General features: G+C 52.0%; 1 protein-coding gene across 1 annotated transcript; it reads left to right on the top strand.

Moving 5' to 3' along the window:
- Positions 1 to 6: 6 nt before the first annotated feature.
- Positions 7 to 15,080, top strand: LOC147095440 (interferon-inducible GTPase 5-like). The gene is made up of 2 exons (XM_085974588.1): positions 7 to 637; positions 12,616 to 15,080. The coding sequence occupies exon 2, from the start codon at positions 12,623 to 12,625 to the stop codon at positions 13,805 to 13,807; it is 1,185 nt and encodes a 394-aa protein (XP_085830714.1). The 5' UTR covers positions 7 to 637; positions 12,616 to 12,622; the 3' UTR covers positions 13,808 to 15,080.
- Positions 15,081 to 16,032: the final 952 nt, after the last annotated feature.

Here is a 16,032-nt window from a genome sequence, read left to right as displayed (position 1 = left end):
CTGAATCACCAATGTCTCTGTCGGGGAGCAAACCCGCCCGGACTGAGCCAATATACGAGACTCCAGTCCCACACCAACCCGCTTTAACTGTCTTAACTGCCTCTGGAGTGCCCTAGAGTTGTATTAAACCCGCTATCTGCAACGGTCTAAGAAGAAGGCCTAGCACCACTTTCTCAAGTGGCACCGACGGATGGGCAATAAATGCCAGCCTGGCCAGCGATACCCACACACTGAGAGTGACCAAAAGAGATGCTGAAAAGGCCCATTTCCCTCAATGGACCATCGAGCTTGTTCCAACACAAATGAAAGTCATCTCAAATTTGCCATTAGATGCAGAGTGAGGTCGGAATGGGCAGATAACAAGTGACTGGGAACATGGCCCTCCCGCAGAAACCTGCTCCTGGCTCCACTCAACACAAACTGGCTCGTGTCCAACTAAATGATGATGTTGTTCGTGAAACTGAAACTCAAAGCTGCTCAAATGTTGTTGTACCAAGTTCCAGAGCTCAGCCTGAGAGACAGAGAGAGAGAGAGGACCTCACATCACACAGAAGGTCCATTTGTCCCGGATTGTTCCACCTACAGGGAACGCCTCAGCTATTCTCTGATAGAGTGAATTCCCAGCCCTCCTTAAAGGGTAAGAACCTCTACTCTTAATGTGGAGTCTCGATTTCCTACTCCAGCAGCTGTGCGCCTAACTATTACTTAGTAAAAGGCTAAATATCACTTTGTCTCTGTATTTCTTAAAATCTATTCCTTTTAGTTCGCACTTAACTCCACAGGGAGCTTTATTCTGTATCCAAACCGTGCTGTACCTGCCCTGGGAGTGTTTAATGGGGACAGTGTAGAGGGAGCCTTAGTCTGTATCTAACCCGTGCTGTACCTGCCCTGGGAGTGTTTAATGGGGACAGTGTAGAGGGAGCTTTACTCTGTATCTAACCCGTGCTGTACCTGCCCTGGGAGTGTTTGATGGACAGTGCAGAGGGAGCTTTATTCTGTATCTAACTCGTGCTGTACCTGCCCTGGGAGTGTTTGATGGGACAGTGCAGAGGGAGCTTTACTCTGTATCTAACCTGTGCTGTACCTGCCCTGGGAGTGTTTGATGGGACAGTGCAGAGGGAGCTTTACTCTGTATCTAACCCGTGCTGTACCCGCCCTGGGAGTGTTTGATGGGACAGTGTAGAGGGAGCTTTACTCTGTATCTAACCCGTGCTGTACCTGCCCTGGGAGTGTTTGATGGGACAGTGTAGAGGGAGCTTTACTCTGTATCTAACCCGTGCTGTACCTGCCCAGGGAGTGTTTGATGGGACAGTGTAGAGGGAGCTTTACTCTGTATCTAACCCATGCTGTACCTGCCCTGGGAGTCTTTAATGGGGACAGTGTAGAGGAAGCTTTACTCTGTATCGAACCCGTGCTGTACATGCACTGGGAGTGTTTGATGGGACAGTGTAGAGGGAGCTTTGCTCTGTATCTAACCCGTGCTGTACCTGCCCTGGGAGTGTTTGATGGGAACAAGTGTAGAGGGAGTTTCCAGCTTTTTCTGTTATTGAGTGCATTAAAATCGCAAGAAATTTGTAAGCTACATTCGATAATACAGACAGAAATGTAATATGTTACAAGGAAGTGCATGCAATCCCAGAGGGGGAAGGGTCAGTGTATCTAACACAATGTGACACCCGGTCCCAGAGAGGGAAGGGGACAGTGAATCTACTGCACTGTGACACCTGGTCCCAGAGGGGGAATGGACAGTGTATCTAACGCACTGTGACATCCGACCCCAGAGGGGGATCGGACAGTGTATCTAACGCACTGTGACACCCGGTCCCAGAGTGGGAAAGGACAGTGTATCTAACGCAATGTGACACCCGGTCCCAGAGGGGTAAAGGACAGTGTATCTAACACACTGTGACACCCGGTCCCAGAGGGGGAAAGGACAGTGTATCTACACACTCTGACACCCGGTCCCAGAGAGGGAAAACGACAGTGTATCTAACGCATTGTGACACCCGTCCCAGAGAGGGAATGGACAGTGTATCTAACACACTGTGACACCCGGTCCCAGAGAGGGAAAGGACAGTGTATCTAACGCACTGTGACATCCGGCCCCAGAGGAGGATCGGACAGTATATCTAACGCACTGTGATACCCGGTCTCAGAGGAGGAAAGGACAGTGTATCTAACGCACTGTGACACCCGGTCCAGAGCGGGAAAGGACAGTGTATCTAACACACTGTGACACCCGGTCCCAGAGAGGAAAAGGACAGTGTATCTAACGCACTGTGACACCCGGTCCCCAGAGGGGGAAAGGACAGTGTATCTAACACACTCTGACACCCGGTCCAGAGAGGGAAACGACAGTGTATCTAACGCATTGTGACACCCGGTCCCAGAGAGGGAATGGACAGTGTATCCTAACACAATGTGACACCCGGTCCCAGAGAGGGAAAGGACAGTGTATCTAACGCAATGTGACATCCGGCCCCAGAGGAGGATAGGACAGTATATCTAACGCACTGTGACACCCGGTCCCAGAGGGAGAAAGGACAGTGTATCTAACGCACTGTGACACCCGGTCCCAGAGGAGGAAAGGACAGTGTATCTAACGCACTGTGACACCCGGTCCCAGAGCGGGGAAAGGACAGTGTATCTAACACACTGTGACACCTCGGTCCCAGAGAGGAAAAGGACAGTGTATCTAACACACTGTGAAAACCTGGTCCCAGAAGGGGAAAGGACAGTGTATCTCACGCACTGTGACACCCGGTCCCAGAGGAGGAAAGGACAGTGTATCTAACACACTGTGACACCCGGTCCCAGAGGGGGAAAGGACAGTGTATCGAAAGCACTGTGACACCTCGTCCAGAGGGGGAAAGGACAGTGTATCTAACACACTGTGACACCCGGTCCCAGAGAGGGAAAGGACAGTGTATCTAATGCACTGTGACACCCGGTCCCAGAGGGGGAAAGGACAGTGTATCTAACGCACTGTGACACCCGGTCCCAGAGGGGGGAAAGGACAGTGTATCTAACACACTGTGACACCCGGTCCCAGAGAGGAAAAGGACAGTGTATCTAACGCACTGTGACACCCGGTCCCAGAGAGGAAAAGGACAGTGTATCTAACGCACTGTGACACCCGGTCCCAGAAGGGGAAGGACAGTGTATCTAACACACTGTGACACCTGGTCCCAGAAGGGGAAAGGACAGTGTATCTAACACACTGTGACACCCGGTCCCAGAGGGGGGAAAGGACAGTGTATCTAACACACTGTGACACCCGGTCCCAGAGAAGGAAAGGACAGTGTATCTAACACACTGTGACAACCCGGTCCCAGAGGGGGAAAGGACAGTGTATCTAACACACTGTGACACCCGGTCCCAGAGGGGGAAAGGACAGTTTATCTAACACACTGTGACACCCGGTCCCAGAGGGGGAAAGGACAGTGTATCTAACACACTGTGACACCTAGTCCAGAGGGGGAATGGACAGTGTATCTAACGCACTGTGACACCTGGTCCCAGAGGGGGAAAGGACAGTGTATCTAACGCACTGTGACACCCGGTCCCAGAGGGGGAAAGGACAGTGTTTCTAACGCACTGTGACACCTGGTCCCAGAGGGGAAAGGACAGTGTATCTAACACACTGTGACACCCGGGTCCAAGAGGGGGAAAGGACAGTGAATCTAACGCACTGTGATACCCGGTCCCAGAGGGGGAAAGGACAGTGTATCTAACGCACTGTGACACCCGGTCCCAGAGGGGGGATAAGGACAGTGTATCTAACACACTGTGACACCCGGTCCAGAGGGGGGAATGGACAGTGTATCTAACACACTGTGACACCCCGGTCCCAGAGAGGGAAAGGACAGTGTATCTAAACACACTGTGACACCCGGTCCCAGAGGGGGAAAGGACAGTGTATCTAACGCACTGTGACACCCGGTCCCAGAGGGGGAGTGGACGGTGTATCTAACGCACTGTGACACACGGTCCCCAGAGGGGGAAAGGACAGTGTATCTAATGCACTGTGACACCCGGTCCGAGAGAGGGAAAGGACAGGGTATCTAATGCACTGTGACACCTGGTCCCAGAGGTGGAACGGACAGTGTATCTAACGCACTGTGACATCCGGTCCCAGAGGGGGATCGGACAGTGTATCTAACGCACTGGGGACAACCCGGTCCCAGAGGGGGAAAGGACAGTGTATCTAACATACTGTGACACCCGGTCCCAGAGGGGGAAAGGACAGTGTATCTAATGCACTGTGATACCCGGTCCCAGAGAGGGAATGGACAGTGTATCAAATGCACTGTGACACCCGGTCCCAGAGAGGGAAAGGACAGTGTATCTAACACACTGTGACACCCGGTCCCAGAGGGGGAAAGGACAGTGCATCTAACGCACTGTGACACCCGGTCCCAGAGGGGAAAGGACAGTGCATCTAACGCACTGTGACACCCGGTCCCAGAGGGGGAAAGGACAGTGTTTCTAACGCACTGTGACACCCGGTCCCAGAGGGGGAAAGGACAGTGTATCTAATGCACTGTAACACCCGGTCCCAGAGGGGGAAAGGACAGTGCATCTAACGGACTGTGACACCCGGTCCAGAGGGGGAAAGGACAGTGTATCTAACACACTGTGACACCCGGTCCCAGAGGGGGAAAGGACAGTGCATCTAACGGACTGTGACACCCGGTCCAGAGGGGGAATGGACAGTGTATCTAACACACTGTGACACCCGGTCCCAGAGAGGGAAAGGACAGTGTATCTAACACACTGTGACACCCGGTCCCAGAGGGGGAAAGGACAGCGTATCTAACGCACTGTGACACCCGGTCCCAGAGGGGGAATGGACAGTGTATCTAACACACTGTGACACCCGGTCCGAGAGAGGGAAAGGACAGGGTATCTAATGCACTGTGACACCTGGTCCCAGAGGTGGAATGGACAGTGTATCTAACGCACTGACACCCGGTCCCAGAGGGGGATCGGACAGTGTATCTAACGCACTGTGACACCCGGTCCCAGAGGGGAAAGGACAGTGTATCTAACACACTGGGACACCCGGTCCCAGAGGGGGAAAGGACAGTGTATCTAACACACTGTGACACCCGGTCCCAGAGGGGGAACGGACAGTGTATCTAACACACTGTGACACCCGGTCCCAGAGAGGGAAAGGACAGTGTATCTAACACACTGTGACACCCGGTCCCAGAGGGGGATCGGACAGTGTATCTAACGCACTGGGACACCCGGTCCCAGAGGGGGAAAGGACAATGTATCTAACACACTGTGACACCCGGTCCCAGAGGGGGAATGGACAGTGTATCAAATGCACTGTGACACCCGGTCCCAGAGAGGGAAAGGACAGTGTTTCTAACGCACTGTGACACCCGGTCCCAGAGGGGGAAAGGACAGTGTATCTAACGCACTGTGATACCCGGTCCCAGAGGGGGAATGGACAGTGTATCAAATGCACTGTGACACCCGGTCCCAGAGAGGGAAAGGACAGTGTATCTAACACACTGTGACACCCGGTCCCAGAGGGGGAAAGGACAGTGTATCTAACGCACTGTGACACCCGGTCCCAGAGGGGAAAGGACCGTGTATCTAACGCACTGTGACACCCGGTCCCAGAGGGGGAAAGGACAGTGTTTCTAACGCACTGTGACACCCGGTCCCAGAGGGGGAAAGGACAGTGTATCTAATGCACTGTAACACCCGGTCCCAGAGGGGGAAAGGACAGTGTATCTAACGGACTGTGACACCCGGTCCAGAGGGGGAATGGACAGTGTATCTAACACACTGTGACACCCGGTCCCAGAGAGGGAAAGGACAGGGTATCTAATGCACTGTGACACCTGGTCCCAGAGGTGGAATGGACAGTGTATCTAACGCACTGTGACATCCGGTCCCAGAGTGGGATCGGACAGTGTATCTAACGCACTGGGACACCCGGTCCCAGAGGGGGAAAGGACAGTGTATCTAACACACTGTGACACCCGGTCCCAGAGGGGGAAAGGACAGTGTATCTAACGCACTGTGACACCCGGTCCCAGAGAGGGAAAGGACAGTGTATCTAACACACTGTGACACCGAGTCCCAGAGGGGGAAAGGACAGTGTATCTAACACACTGTGACACCCGGTCCCAGAGGGGGATCGGACAGTGTATCTAACGCACTGGGACACCCGGTCCCAGAGGGGGAAAGGACAGTGTATCTAACACACTGTGACACCCGGTCCCAGAGGGGGAATGGACAGGGTATCTAACACACTGTGACACCCGGTCCCAGAGGGGGAAAGGACAGTGTATCAAATGCACTGTGACACCCGGTCCCAGAGAGGGAAAGGACAGTGTATCTAACACACTGTGACACCCGGTCCCAGAGGGGGAAAGGACAGTGTATCTAACGCACTGTGACACCCGATCCCAGAGGGGAAAGGACAGTGTTTCTAACGCACTGTGACACCCGGTCCCAGAGGGGGAAACGACAGTGTATCTAACGCACTGTGACACCCGGTCCCAGAGGGGGAAAGGACAGTGTATCTAACGCTCTGTGACACCTGCTCCCAGAGGGTGAAAGGACAGTGTATCTAACGCTCTGTGACACCTGCTCCCAGAGGGGGAAAGGACAGTGTATCTAACACACTGTGACACCCGGTCCCAGAGGGGCAAAGGTCAGTGTATCTAACACACTGTGACACCCGGTCCCAGAGGGGGAAAGGACAGTGTATCTAACACACTGTGACACCCGGTCCCAGAGGGGGAAAGGACAGTGTATCTAACACACTGTGACACCCGGTCCCAGAGGGGGAAAGGACAATGTATCTAACACACTGTGACACCCGGTCCCAGAGGGGGAAAGGACAGTGTATCTAACGCACTGTGACACCCGGTCCCAAAGGGGGAAACGACAGTGTATCTAACGCACTGTGACACCCGGTCCCAGAGAGGGAAAGGACAGTGTATCTAACGCACTGTGACACCCGGTCCCAGAGGGGGAAAGGACAGTGTATCTAACGCACTGTGACACCCGGTCCCAAAGGGGGAAACGACAGTGTATCTAACGCACTGTGACACCCGGTCCCAGAGAGGGAAAGGACAGTGTATCTAACACACTGTGACACCCGGTCCCAGAGGGGGAAAGGACAGTGTATCTAACGCACTGTGACACCCGGTCCCAAAGGGGGAAACGACAGTGTATCTAACGCACTGTGACACCCGGTCCCAGAGAGGGAAAGGACAGTGTATCTAACACACTGTGACACCCGGTCCCAGAGGGGGATCGGACAGTGTATCTAACGCACTGGGACACCCGGTCCCAGAGGGGGAAAGGACAGTGTATCTAACACACTGTGACACCCGTTCCCAGAGGGGGAATGGACAGTGTATCAAATGCACTGTGACACCCGGTCCCAGAGAGGGAAAGGACAGTGTATCTAACACACTGTGACACCCGGTCCCAGAGGGGGAAAGGACAGTGTATCTAACGCACTGTGACACCCGATCCCAGAGGGGAAAGGACAGTGTTTCTAACGCACTGTGACACCCGGTCCCAGAGGGGGAAACGACAGTGTATCTAACGCACTGTGACACCCGGTCCCAGAGGGGGAAAGGACAGTGTATCTAACGCTCTGTGACACCTGCTCCCAGAGGGTGAAAGGACAGTGTATCTAACGCTCTGTGACACCTGCTCCCAGAGGGGGAAAGGACAGTGTATCTAACACACTGTGACACCCGGTCCCAGAGGGGCAAAGGTCAGTGTATCTAACACACTGTGACACCCGGTCCCAGAGGGGGAAAGGACAGTGTATCTAACACACTGTGACACCCGGTCCCAGAGGGGGAAAGGACAGTGTATCTAACACACTGTGACACCCGGTCCCAGAGGGGGAAAGGACAATGTATCTAACACACTGTGACACCCGGTCCCAGAGGGGGAAAGGACAGTGTATCTAACGCACTGTGACACCCGGTCCCAAAGGGGGAAACGACAGTGTATCTAACGCACTGTGACACCCGGTCCCAGAGAGGGAAAGGACAGTGTATCTAACGCACTGTGACACCCGGTCCCAGAGGGGGAAAGGACAGTGTATCTAACGCACTGTGACACCCGGTCCCAAAGGGGGAAACGACAGTGTATCTAACGCACTGTGACACCCGGTCCCAGAGAGGGAAAGGACAGTGTATCTAACACACTGTGACACCCGGTCCCAGAGGGGGAAAGGACAGTGTATCTAACGCACTGTGACACCCGGTCCCAAAGGGGGAAACGACAGTGTATCTAACGCACTGTGACACCCGGTCCCAGAGAGGGAAAGGACAGTGTATCTAACACACTGTGACACCCGGTCCCAGAGGGGGATCGGACAGTGTATCTAACGCACTGGGACACCCGGTCCCAGAGGGGGAAAGGACAGTGTATCTAACACACTGTGACACCCGTTCCCAGAGGGGGAATGGACAGTGTATCAAATGCACTGTGACACCCGGTCCCAGAGAGGGAAAGGACAGTGTATCTAACACACTGTGACACCCGGTCCCAGAGGGGGAAAGGACAGTGTATCTAACGCACTGTGACACCCGATCCCAGAGGGGAAAGGACAGTGTTTCTAACGCACTGTGACACCCGGTCCCAGAGTGGGAAAGGACAGTGTATCTAACGCACTGTGATACCCGCTCCCAGAGGGGCAAAGGACAGTGTATCTAACGCACTGTGACACCCGGTCCCAGAGGGGGAACGGACAGTGTATCTAATGCACTGTAACACCCGGTCCCAGAGGGGGAAAGGACAGTGTAGCTAACACTGGAGGGTAGCTAATGTTACCCCACTATTCAAAAAATATGGTGGAGAGAAAACGGGGAATTACCGACTGGTAAGCCTGACATCGGTAGTGGGGAAAATGCTAGAGTCCATTGTAAAAGATGTCATAGCAGAGCATTTGGAAAACTGTGACAGGATCAGACAAAGTCAACATTGATTTACAAAAGGTAAATCATGCTTGACTAATCTACTGGAATTTTTTGAGGATATAACTGGTAAAATAGATAAGGGAGAACCAGTGGATGTGGTGTATTTGGACTTTCAGAAGGCTTTTGATAAGGTCCTGCATAAGAGATTAGCGTGTAAAGTTAAGGCACATGGGATTGGGGCAAGGTATTGACTTCGATAGAGAACTGGTTGGCAGACAGAAAGCAAAGAGTTGGAATAAACGGGTCTTTTTCCGAGTGGCAAGCAGTGACTAGTGGGGTACCGCAGGGATCGGTCCTTGGACCCCAGCGATTCACAATATATATTAATGATCTAGACAAGGGAACTAGATGTAATATCTCCAAATTTGCAGATCACACAAAGCTGGGTGGGCGTGTATGCTGTGAGGAGGATGCCGAGAAACTCCAGGATGATTTGGACAGGTTGGGTGATTGGGCAAAAGCATGGCAGATGCAATATAACGTGGATAACTGTGAGGTTATCCACTTTGGTGGCAAAAACAGGAAGGCAGATTATTATCTGAATGGCAATAGATTGGGAGAAGGAGAAGTGCAACGAGACCTGGGTGCCCTTGTACACCAGTCGCTGAAGGTAAGCATGCAGGTGCAGCAGGCAGTTAAGAAGGCAAATGGTATGTTGGCCTTCGTAGTGAGAGGGTTTGAGTACAGGAACAAGGATGTCTTACTGCAGTTGTACAGGGCCTTGGTGAGACCACATCTTGAGTATTGTGTGCAGTTTTGGTCGCCTTATCTGAGGAAGGATGTTCTTGCCATGGAGAAAGTGCAGCGAAGATTCAGCAGGCTGATACCTGGGATGGCAGGAATGACGTATGAGGAGAGATTGGGATGATTGGACTTGTACTCGCTGGAGTTTAGAAGAATGAGAGGGGATCTCATTGAAACTTATAAAATTCTGACAGGACTGGACAGACTAGATGCAGGAAGGATGTTCCTGATGGTCGGGGAATCCAGAACCAGGGGTCAAGTCTAAGGATAAGGGGTAAGCCATTTAGAACAGAAATGAGGAGGAATTTCTTCACCCAGAGAGTGGTGAACCTGTGGAATTCTCTACCACAGAAGGCAGTAGAAGCCAATTCATTAAATATATTCAAGGAGTTTGATATATTTCTTAATGCTAAAGGGATCCAGGGGTATGGGGAGAAAGTAGGGACCGGGTACTGAAATTGGATAATCAGCCATGATCTCATTGAATGGCAGAGCAGGCTCGAGGGGCCGAATGGCCAACTCCTGCTCCTATCTTCTATGTTTCTATGTTACACACTGTGACACTCGGTGCCAGAGGGGGAATGGACAGTTTATCTAACGCACTGTGACACCCGGTCCCAGAGGGGGAAAGGGCAGTGTATCTAACGCACTGTGACACCCGGACCCAGAGGGGGAAAGGACAGTCCAGCTAACGCATTGTGACACCCGGTCCCAGATGGGGAATGGACAGTGTATCTAACGCACCGTGACAGCCGATCCCAGAGGGGGAAAGGACAGTGTATTTAACACACTGTGACACCCTGTCCCCGAGGATGAAAAGGACAGTGTATCTAACACACTGTGACACCCGGTCCCAGAGGGGGAAAGGGCAGTGTATCTAACGCACTGTGACACTCGGTCCCAGAGGGGGAAAGGGCAGTGTATCTAACGCACTGTGACACCCGGTCCCAGAGAGGGAAAGGACAGTGTATCTAACGCACTGTGACACCCGGTCCCAGAGGGGGAAAGGACAGTGTATCTAATGCACTGTGACATCCGGTCCCAGAGGGGGAAAGGACAGTGTATCTAACGCACTGTGACACCCGGTCCCAGAGGGGGAAACGACAGTGTATCTAACGCACTGTGACACCCGGTCCCAGAGGGGGAAAGGACAGTGTATCTAACGCTCTGTGACACCTGCTCCCAGAGGGGGAAAGGACAGTGTATCTAACGCTCTGTGACACCTGCTCCCAGAGGGGGAAAGGACAGTGTATCTAACACACTGTGACACCCGGTCCCAGAGGGGCAAAGGTCAGTGTATCTAACACACTGTGACACCCGGTCCCAGAGGGGGAAAGGACAGTGTATCTAACACACTGTGACACCCGGTCCCAGAGGGGGAAAGGACAGTGTATCTAACACACTGTGACACCCGGTCCCAGAGGGGGAAAGGACAGTGTATCTAACACACTGTGACACCCGGTCCCAGAGGGGGAAAGGACAGTGTATCTAACGCACTGTGACACCCGGTCCCAAAGGGGGAAAGGACAGTGTATCTAACGCACTGTGACACCCGGTCCCAGAGAGGGAAAGGACAGTGTATCTAACACACTGTGACACCCGGTCCCAGAGGGGGAAAGGACAGTGTATCTAATGCACTGTGACACCCGGTCCCAAAGGGGGAAAGGACAGTGTATCTAATGCACTGTGACACCCGGTCCCACTGGGGAAGGGACAGTGTATCTAACGCACTGTGACACCCGGTCCCAGAGGGGGAAAAGACAGTGTATCTAACGCACTGTGACACCCGGTCCCAGAGGGGGATAGGACAGTGTATCTAACGCACTGTGACACCCGGTCCCAGAGGGGGAAAGGACAGTCTATCTAATGCACTGTGACACCCAATCCCAGAGGGGGAAAGGACAGTGTATCTAACACACTGTGACACCCGGTCCCAGAGGTTGAAAGGACAGTGTATCTAATGCATTGTGATACCCAGTCCCAGAGGGGGAAAGGACAGTGGCCTAGAAATTCACTTGGGCGCGGGCAGCTCGCTCGCGCCCAAAAGTTAGCGCTGGGCGGGGAGGCATTAGCGCACGCCGTATATTCGTCTTCTGTGCCCCAATTCGGAAGCGGGCGCTATACCAGGGTGTGCCCGCCTCCGTTTGGGGCGCTGCAGCTGAATATCGGCGCGCTAGTTGCCGCAGCGCCACCCGATGCGGTGCGGCAAGCTGCGGTACTGCAGGCCTCCTCCTTCTCTTAAGGGGGAGGTGCCTGCAACGGCCGGAGCCCCGATCGCGAGTGCCGGCAAAAGAGCCCGGCACAACGGAGAAGTGCCGGGCTCCACGGAAACCAGCCGGCAATGCCGCGGGGGGGGGTGGAGGAGGCCAGGGAAGGAGGTGCGGGCAGGCGGCCGCCGAAAAAGCGGCCGGCCGCACCTTCCGCTTTAAAGCGCCCCACTATGGCAGCAGGACGGCCCCGTTTTCTGGTCGCTGTTTGCGCCCACTTCGGAGGAGGCGGCTGCAAATAAATATGGGGATCGGCGCGGTTTCGGGGCGTTACGGGCCACCGCGCACACTGATGACGTCATCGGTCCCGGCGCAGCGCTAACGGCTACCGCCGCCAATACCGCTGCACTCAATTTCCGCGCTACCACCCCGCCGGCGCAAAGCACCTCTTTAGGTGCTAAGTGGGCGCAAGGCCCACTGAATTTCTAGGCCAGTGTATCTAACACATCGGAGTCGCCACGAAGGAATTTACCCCCATGGTTGGCAAACAGGGCAGCTCAGCCTGGAGACTTGGTACTTGGGATTTGGGAGTTATGGATTTCCAGGCTGATTCTAACAATGCAAAAGTACAAATTAAAAAATTCTAGACAGACGATTTGTTCCACTCTAACCTCTATCTCCACTTACAGATCCACAATGGCTGGTGTCGCTGATGAAACTAAATTCAAGTCTCTGTACGACCACGGTGGGCTGGATGCGGTCGCTCAGGAATTGCAGTCAGACTTTGAGAAATCTGAGAGCGCAGAGCTTCACATTGCATTGTCGGGGGAATCAGGCTCTGGTAAATCATCCTTCATCAATGCTTTACAGGGTATTGACGATGGTGAAGAAGGAGCAGATCCAACAGTGGAAACAGAAACAACAGTGGAACCGAAAACGTATCACCACCTGAACAAAGCTACGTTCAATATCTTGGACCTCCCTGGGATTGGAACCCCAAACTTTCAAGCCAGTGAATATTTGGAGCGCGTAATGTTTGATCGATACGATTTCTTCATTATCCTCAGTGCCTCTTGCTTTACAGAGAATGACGCCCGCCTGGCCAATGAAATTCAGCAGAGGAAGAAGAAATTTTATTTTGTCCGAAGCAAAATAGACTGGGACCTGGAATCAGCCAAACATCGTGAGAAGTCCCAGTTCAATGAGGAGAAAACCCTGGAGAAACTCCGGAATGACTTTGTTGAGAATTTGAAGAAAGAGGGGATAAAATCTCCACAAGTCTTCCTCATTTCTAGTTGGAACCTGGATAAGTTTGACTTTGGGAAACTGCGGGAGGTTCTGGAAGAGGATCTTGCTGCTCTGAAGAGACAGGCCTTTTTGTTGTTTCTCCACAATATCACCTCATCGATCATAGAGAAGAAGAAAAAAGACTTAAGGAGTGACATATGGATGTTTGCCCTCCTGTCGGCTGTTGGTGCCACTGCTGCTGCCATGGTGCCAATCCCAGGACTCTCCATTGTTTGTGATATTCTCCTGTTGGTCTGGAAGCTCTCCTCCTACCGCACAGTCTTCGGTCTGGATGACGATTCCCTCGGGACACTGGCAAAGAGTGTGGGGAAGACGACGGAGGAGCTCAGATCAGAAGTAAAGTCCACATTTGGGGAGGAGATGTCAGCGAGTGTTGTCCTGAAGGAGCTAATAATTAAAGCAGTGTTTGGAAACATAACGAGATTATTTCTGCGGTTCATTCCCTTCATTGGCGATTTCGCAGCTTTCGGAATCTCCTATATCTTCACCGACAATCAGCTGGACGTGGCTGTGCAGGAGATGGCGGAAGACAGCAAGAGGGTGCTGGCGAAGGCCTGCCAGGGGATGGACTAGATGAAAAGGAGCTGATCCACTTCCCAACTCCTCACTGTCCAGAACACGGGAATACTCGCATTTACACAGATACTCTCACACACACATTCACACAGGCATACACACATACACACTTGTGGCTTTCAAAAGCTCTGAATTAATTTGTCCGTGACTACACAAACTACTCTGGGTACAGGTATATTGTGTATAAGTAAAACAGGGTTATTAAGCATTAAACACGCAGCACAAAGAAGTAATACTTAACAAGAGGATAGTCACAGTCTGTTCATCGAACCCCAGCGTTCCTTCCGATTGACTCTTTAATTGTTGCTGTGTTTTGTTGACTGAAGCTTCTCATCCTCTGGTTTTGCGCTGCTTTCAGTGTTCAATAGCTGTTCCTTTATTCCCTTCAAAGTACATAGCTGTTATGTCTGACATTGGTGCTAGGTACTCGATTGCCTTGGCCTGAGCACATGGAGTTTGATAGTGCTGTTATCATTGTATTGTGTATAGGTATTCGATTGCTGCTGCACTACAGAGCCTCCCAGCATTCCACTACAGGGATCTCACCCACATCCCTCATTCTAGGCCGTGAGCTCATGCTGCCCCTTGGCAGGCTCCGCCCCTCGCTAGCTCAGAGCCCTGCTCCACTGGCTCAAGCCACAGTCGCTAGACAGCAGGAGAAGATGAAACTCCGCTTCGACCAGTCGAAGAGGGCCAAGGCGCCCAACATCTCAGTCTCCGATTGGTCAGAGTCCGCAGGCCTCACCGCAATAATAAGATGGCATCATTCTGGTCCTCCCCTCTCCAAATCAGCCGCCAACTTGGACCAGCCACTTTCTGCCTCACTGACGGCTCTCGGTGGCATGCCAGCCGCCTTTGGAAGGTGCCAGCACCCCCTGATTCGGGATTATACGGACCTAATCCCCAAGCCTTACCCCCAGAGTGGCGGGATGCACATGTGACTCAGCCAGCCAACCCCCAAGTAGATGTTGGGCCTCAGCTTGCTCCTCACCAGTCCCCACTTCGGCCTGCTCTTCACCAGTCTACACCTCGGCCTGTTCGTACACGTTCTCGCCCTGGCCACCTACAGGACTTTGTCACTACATTTCATGTTTGAAATTCTGTGAGGGGGGAGGAAATGTTATGTCTGACATTGGTGCTAGGTACTCGATTGCCTTGGCCTGAGCACATGGAGTTTGATAGTGCTGGGTTCATTGTATTGTGTATAGGTATTCGATTGCTTTGGCCTGAGAGTGTCTGTGTGTGGATCAGCCATTAAAAAGCAACATGAACTGAACTCTGCTTACGGCCTCTGGATTATCTTTGCAATGTAATAATAGCAACTTGCAGCTGCTTGGGCTATCTCACCATTCTGACCTTCACAAGTGCGGTTTATGATTCCCTCCCCTTTTCTGCTGTGAGCTTTTGAGTATGAGAACTTTTACTTCGCCAGACTTCCCATGAATTACGACAGGTCTTTTGCCTTTCCCATAGCCCATGATCTAGACTGGTCTGAAACTTCAGCGATAAGGGATGTTAGGTATTGAAAACCCTTGATCTTACTCTGAGACTTAATTCATGTTTTGTCCTTCACTGGCTTCTTGTTTTTAATATAACAGAAAATCTAATCTACCCCAGCACTATTCTCGCAGTTAACATAATGTTGGCTTAATTTTACCATCATGCTTTGCTTCCCAGCCATTCGCCATTTTATACAGACTTTTTAGGTTTTTAACATACAATTACAAATATTGGAGTTATTTAATAATGGTTACAAAATCTTAATAATGTTTACTAAATCCTACAGGTACACTCTATCCTACAGACCCCTACCTTGAGGGCGAGGCATTTTGCCGTCCCCTCAAAACTAAAATCTTACATATGGGTTTGTTTTCCCATGTTTGCGTAACTGTAAGATATTCTGGGCTTTGATCGTATTTAAACGCGGTCGGGTTTCGTACATTAGGTGTTTCAGGTGGCAGGTGTAGAATAGTAAGCACATCAGTACTACAAGTTGGGTGATGACCAGTACATGGGAAATTGTCCTAATCCAAGGAGGAATTTCCATGTTTGTCCCTATGTCCCACCAGTGTGTTTGATCTTCGATACCTGGAATTTCCTTGGCTATGGCTTTATTCCCTTGCACCAGTGTATAATAATGGCGTTGGGAGGTGCTCACTTGATTTATTAATTCTGTTAAGGCTTCAGGTAGCTCAGGGATATCATATCCGAATTTAGTGACA

This window comes from Somniosus microcephalus, unplaced genomic scaffold (assembly GCF_052327205.1).
Source record: "Somniosus microcephalus isolate GS21.2 unplaced genomic scaffold, FLI_Smic_1.0 unresolved_chr1, whole genome shotgun sequence".
NCBI classification, from domain to species: domain Eukaryota; kingdom Metazoa; phylum Chordata; class Chondrichthyes; order Squaliformes; family Somniosidae; genus Somniosus; species Somniosus microcephalus.
This window is presented reverse-complemented; position numbering and strand designations above follow the sequence as displayed.

What these genes read in the sequence shown, in the direction of transcription:
- LOC147095440 (XM_085974588.1), top strand. Translation starts at nt 12,623, where the DNA reads ATGGCTGGTGTCGCTGATGAAACTAAATTCAAGTCTCTGTACGACCAC.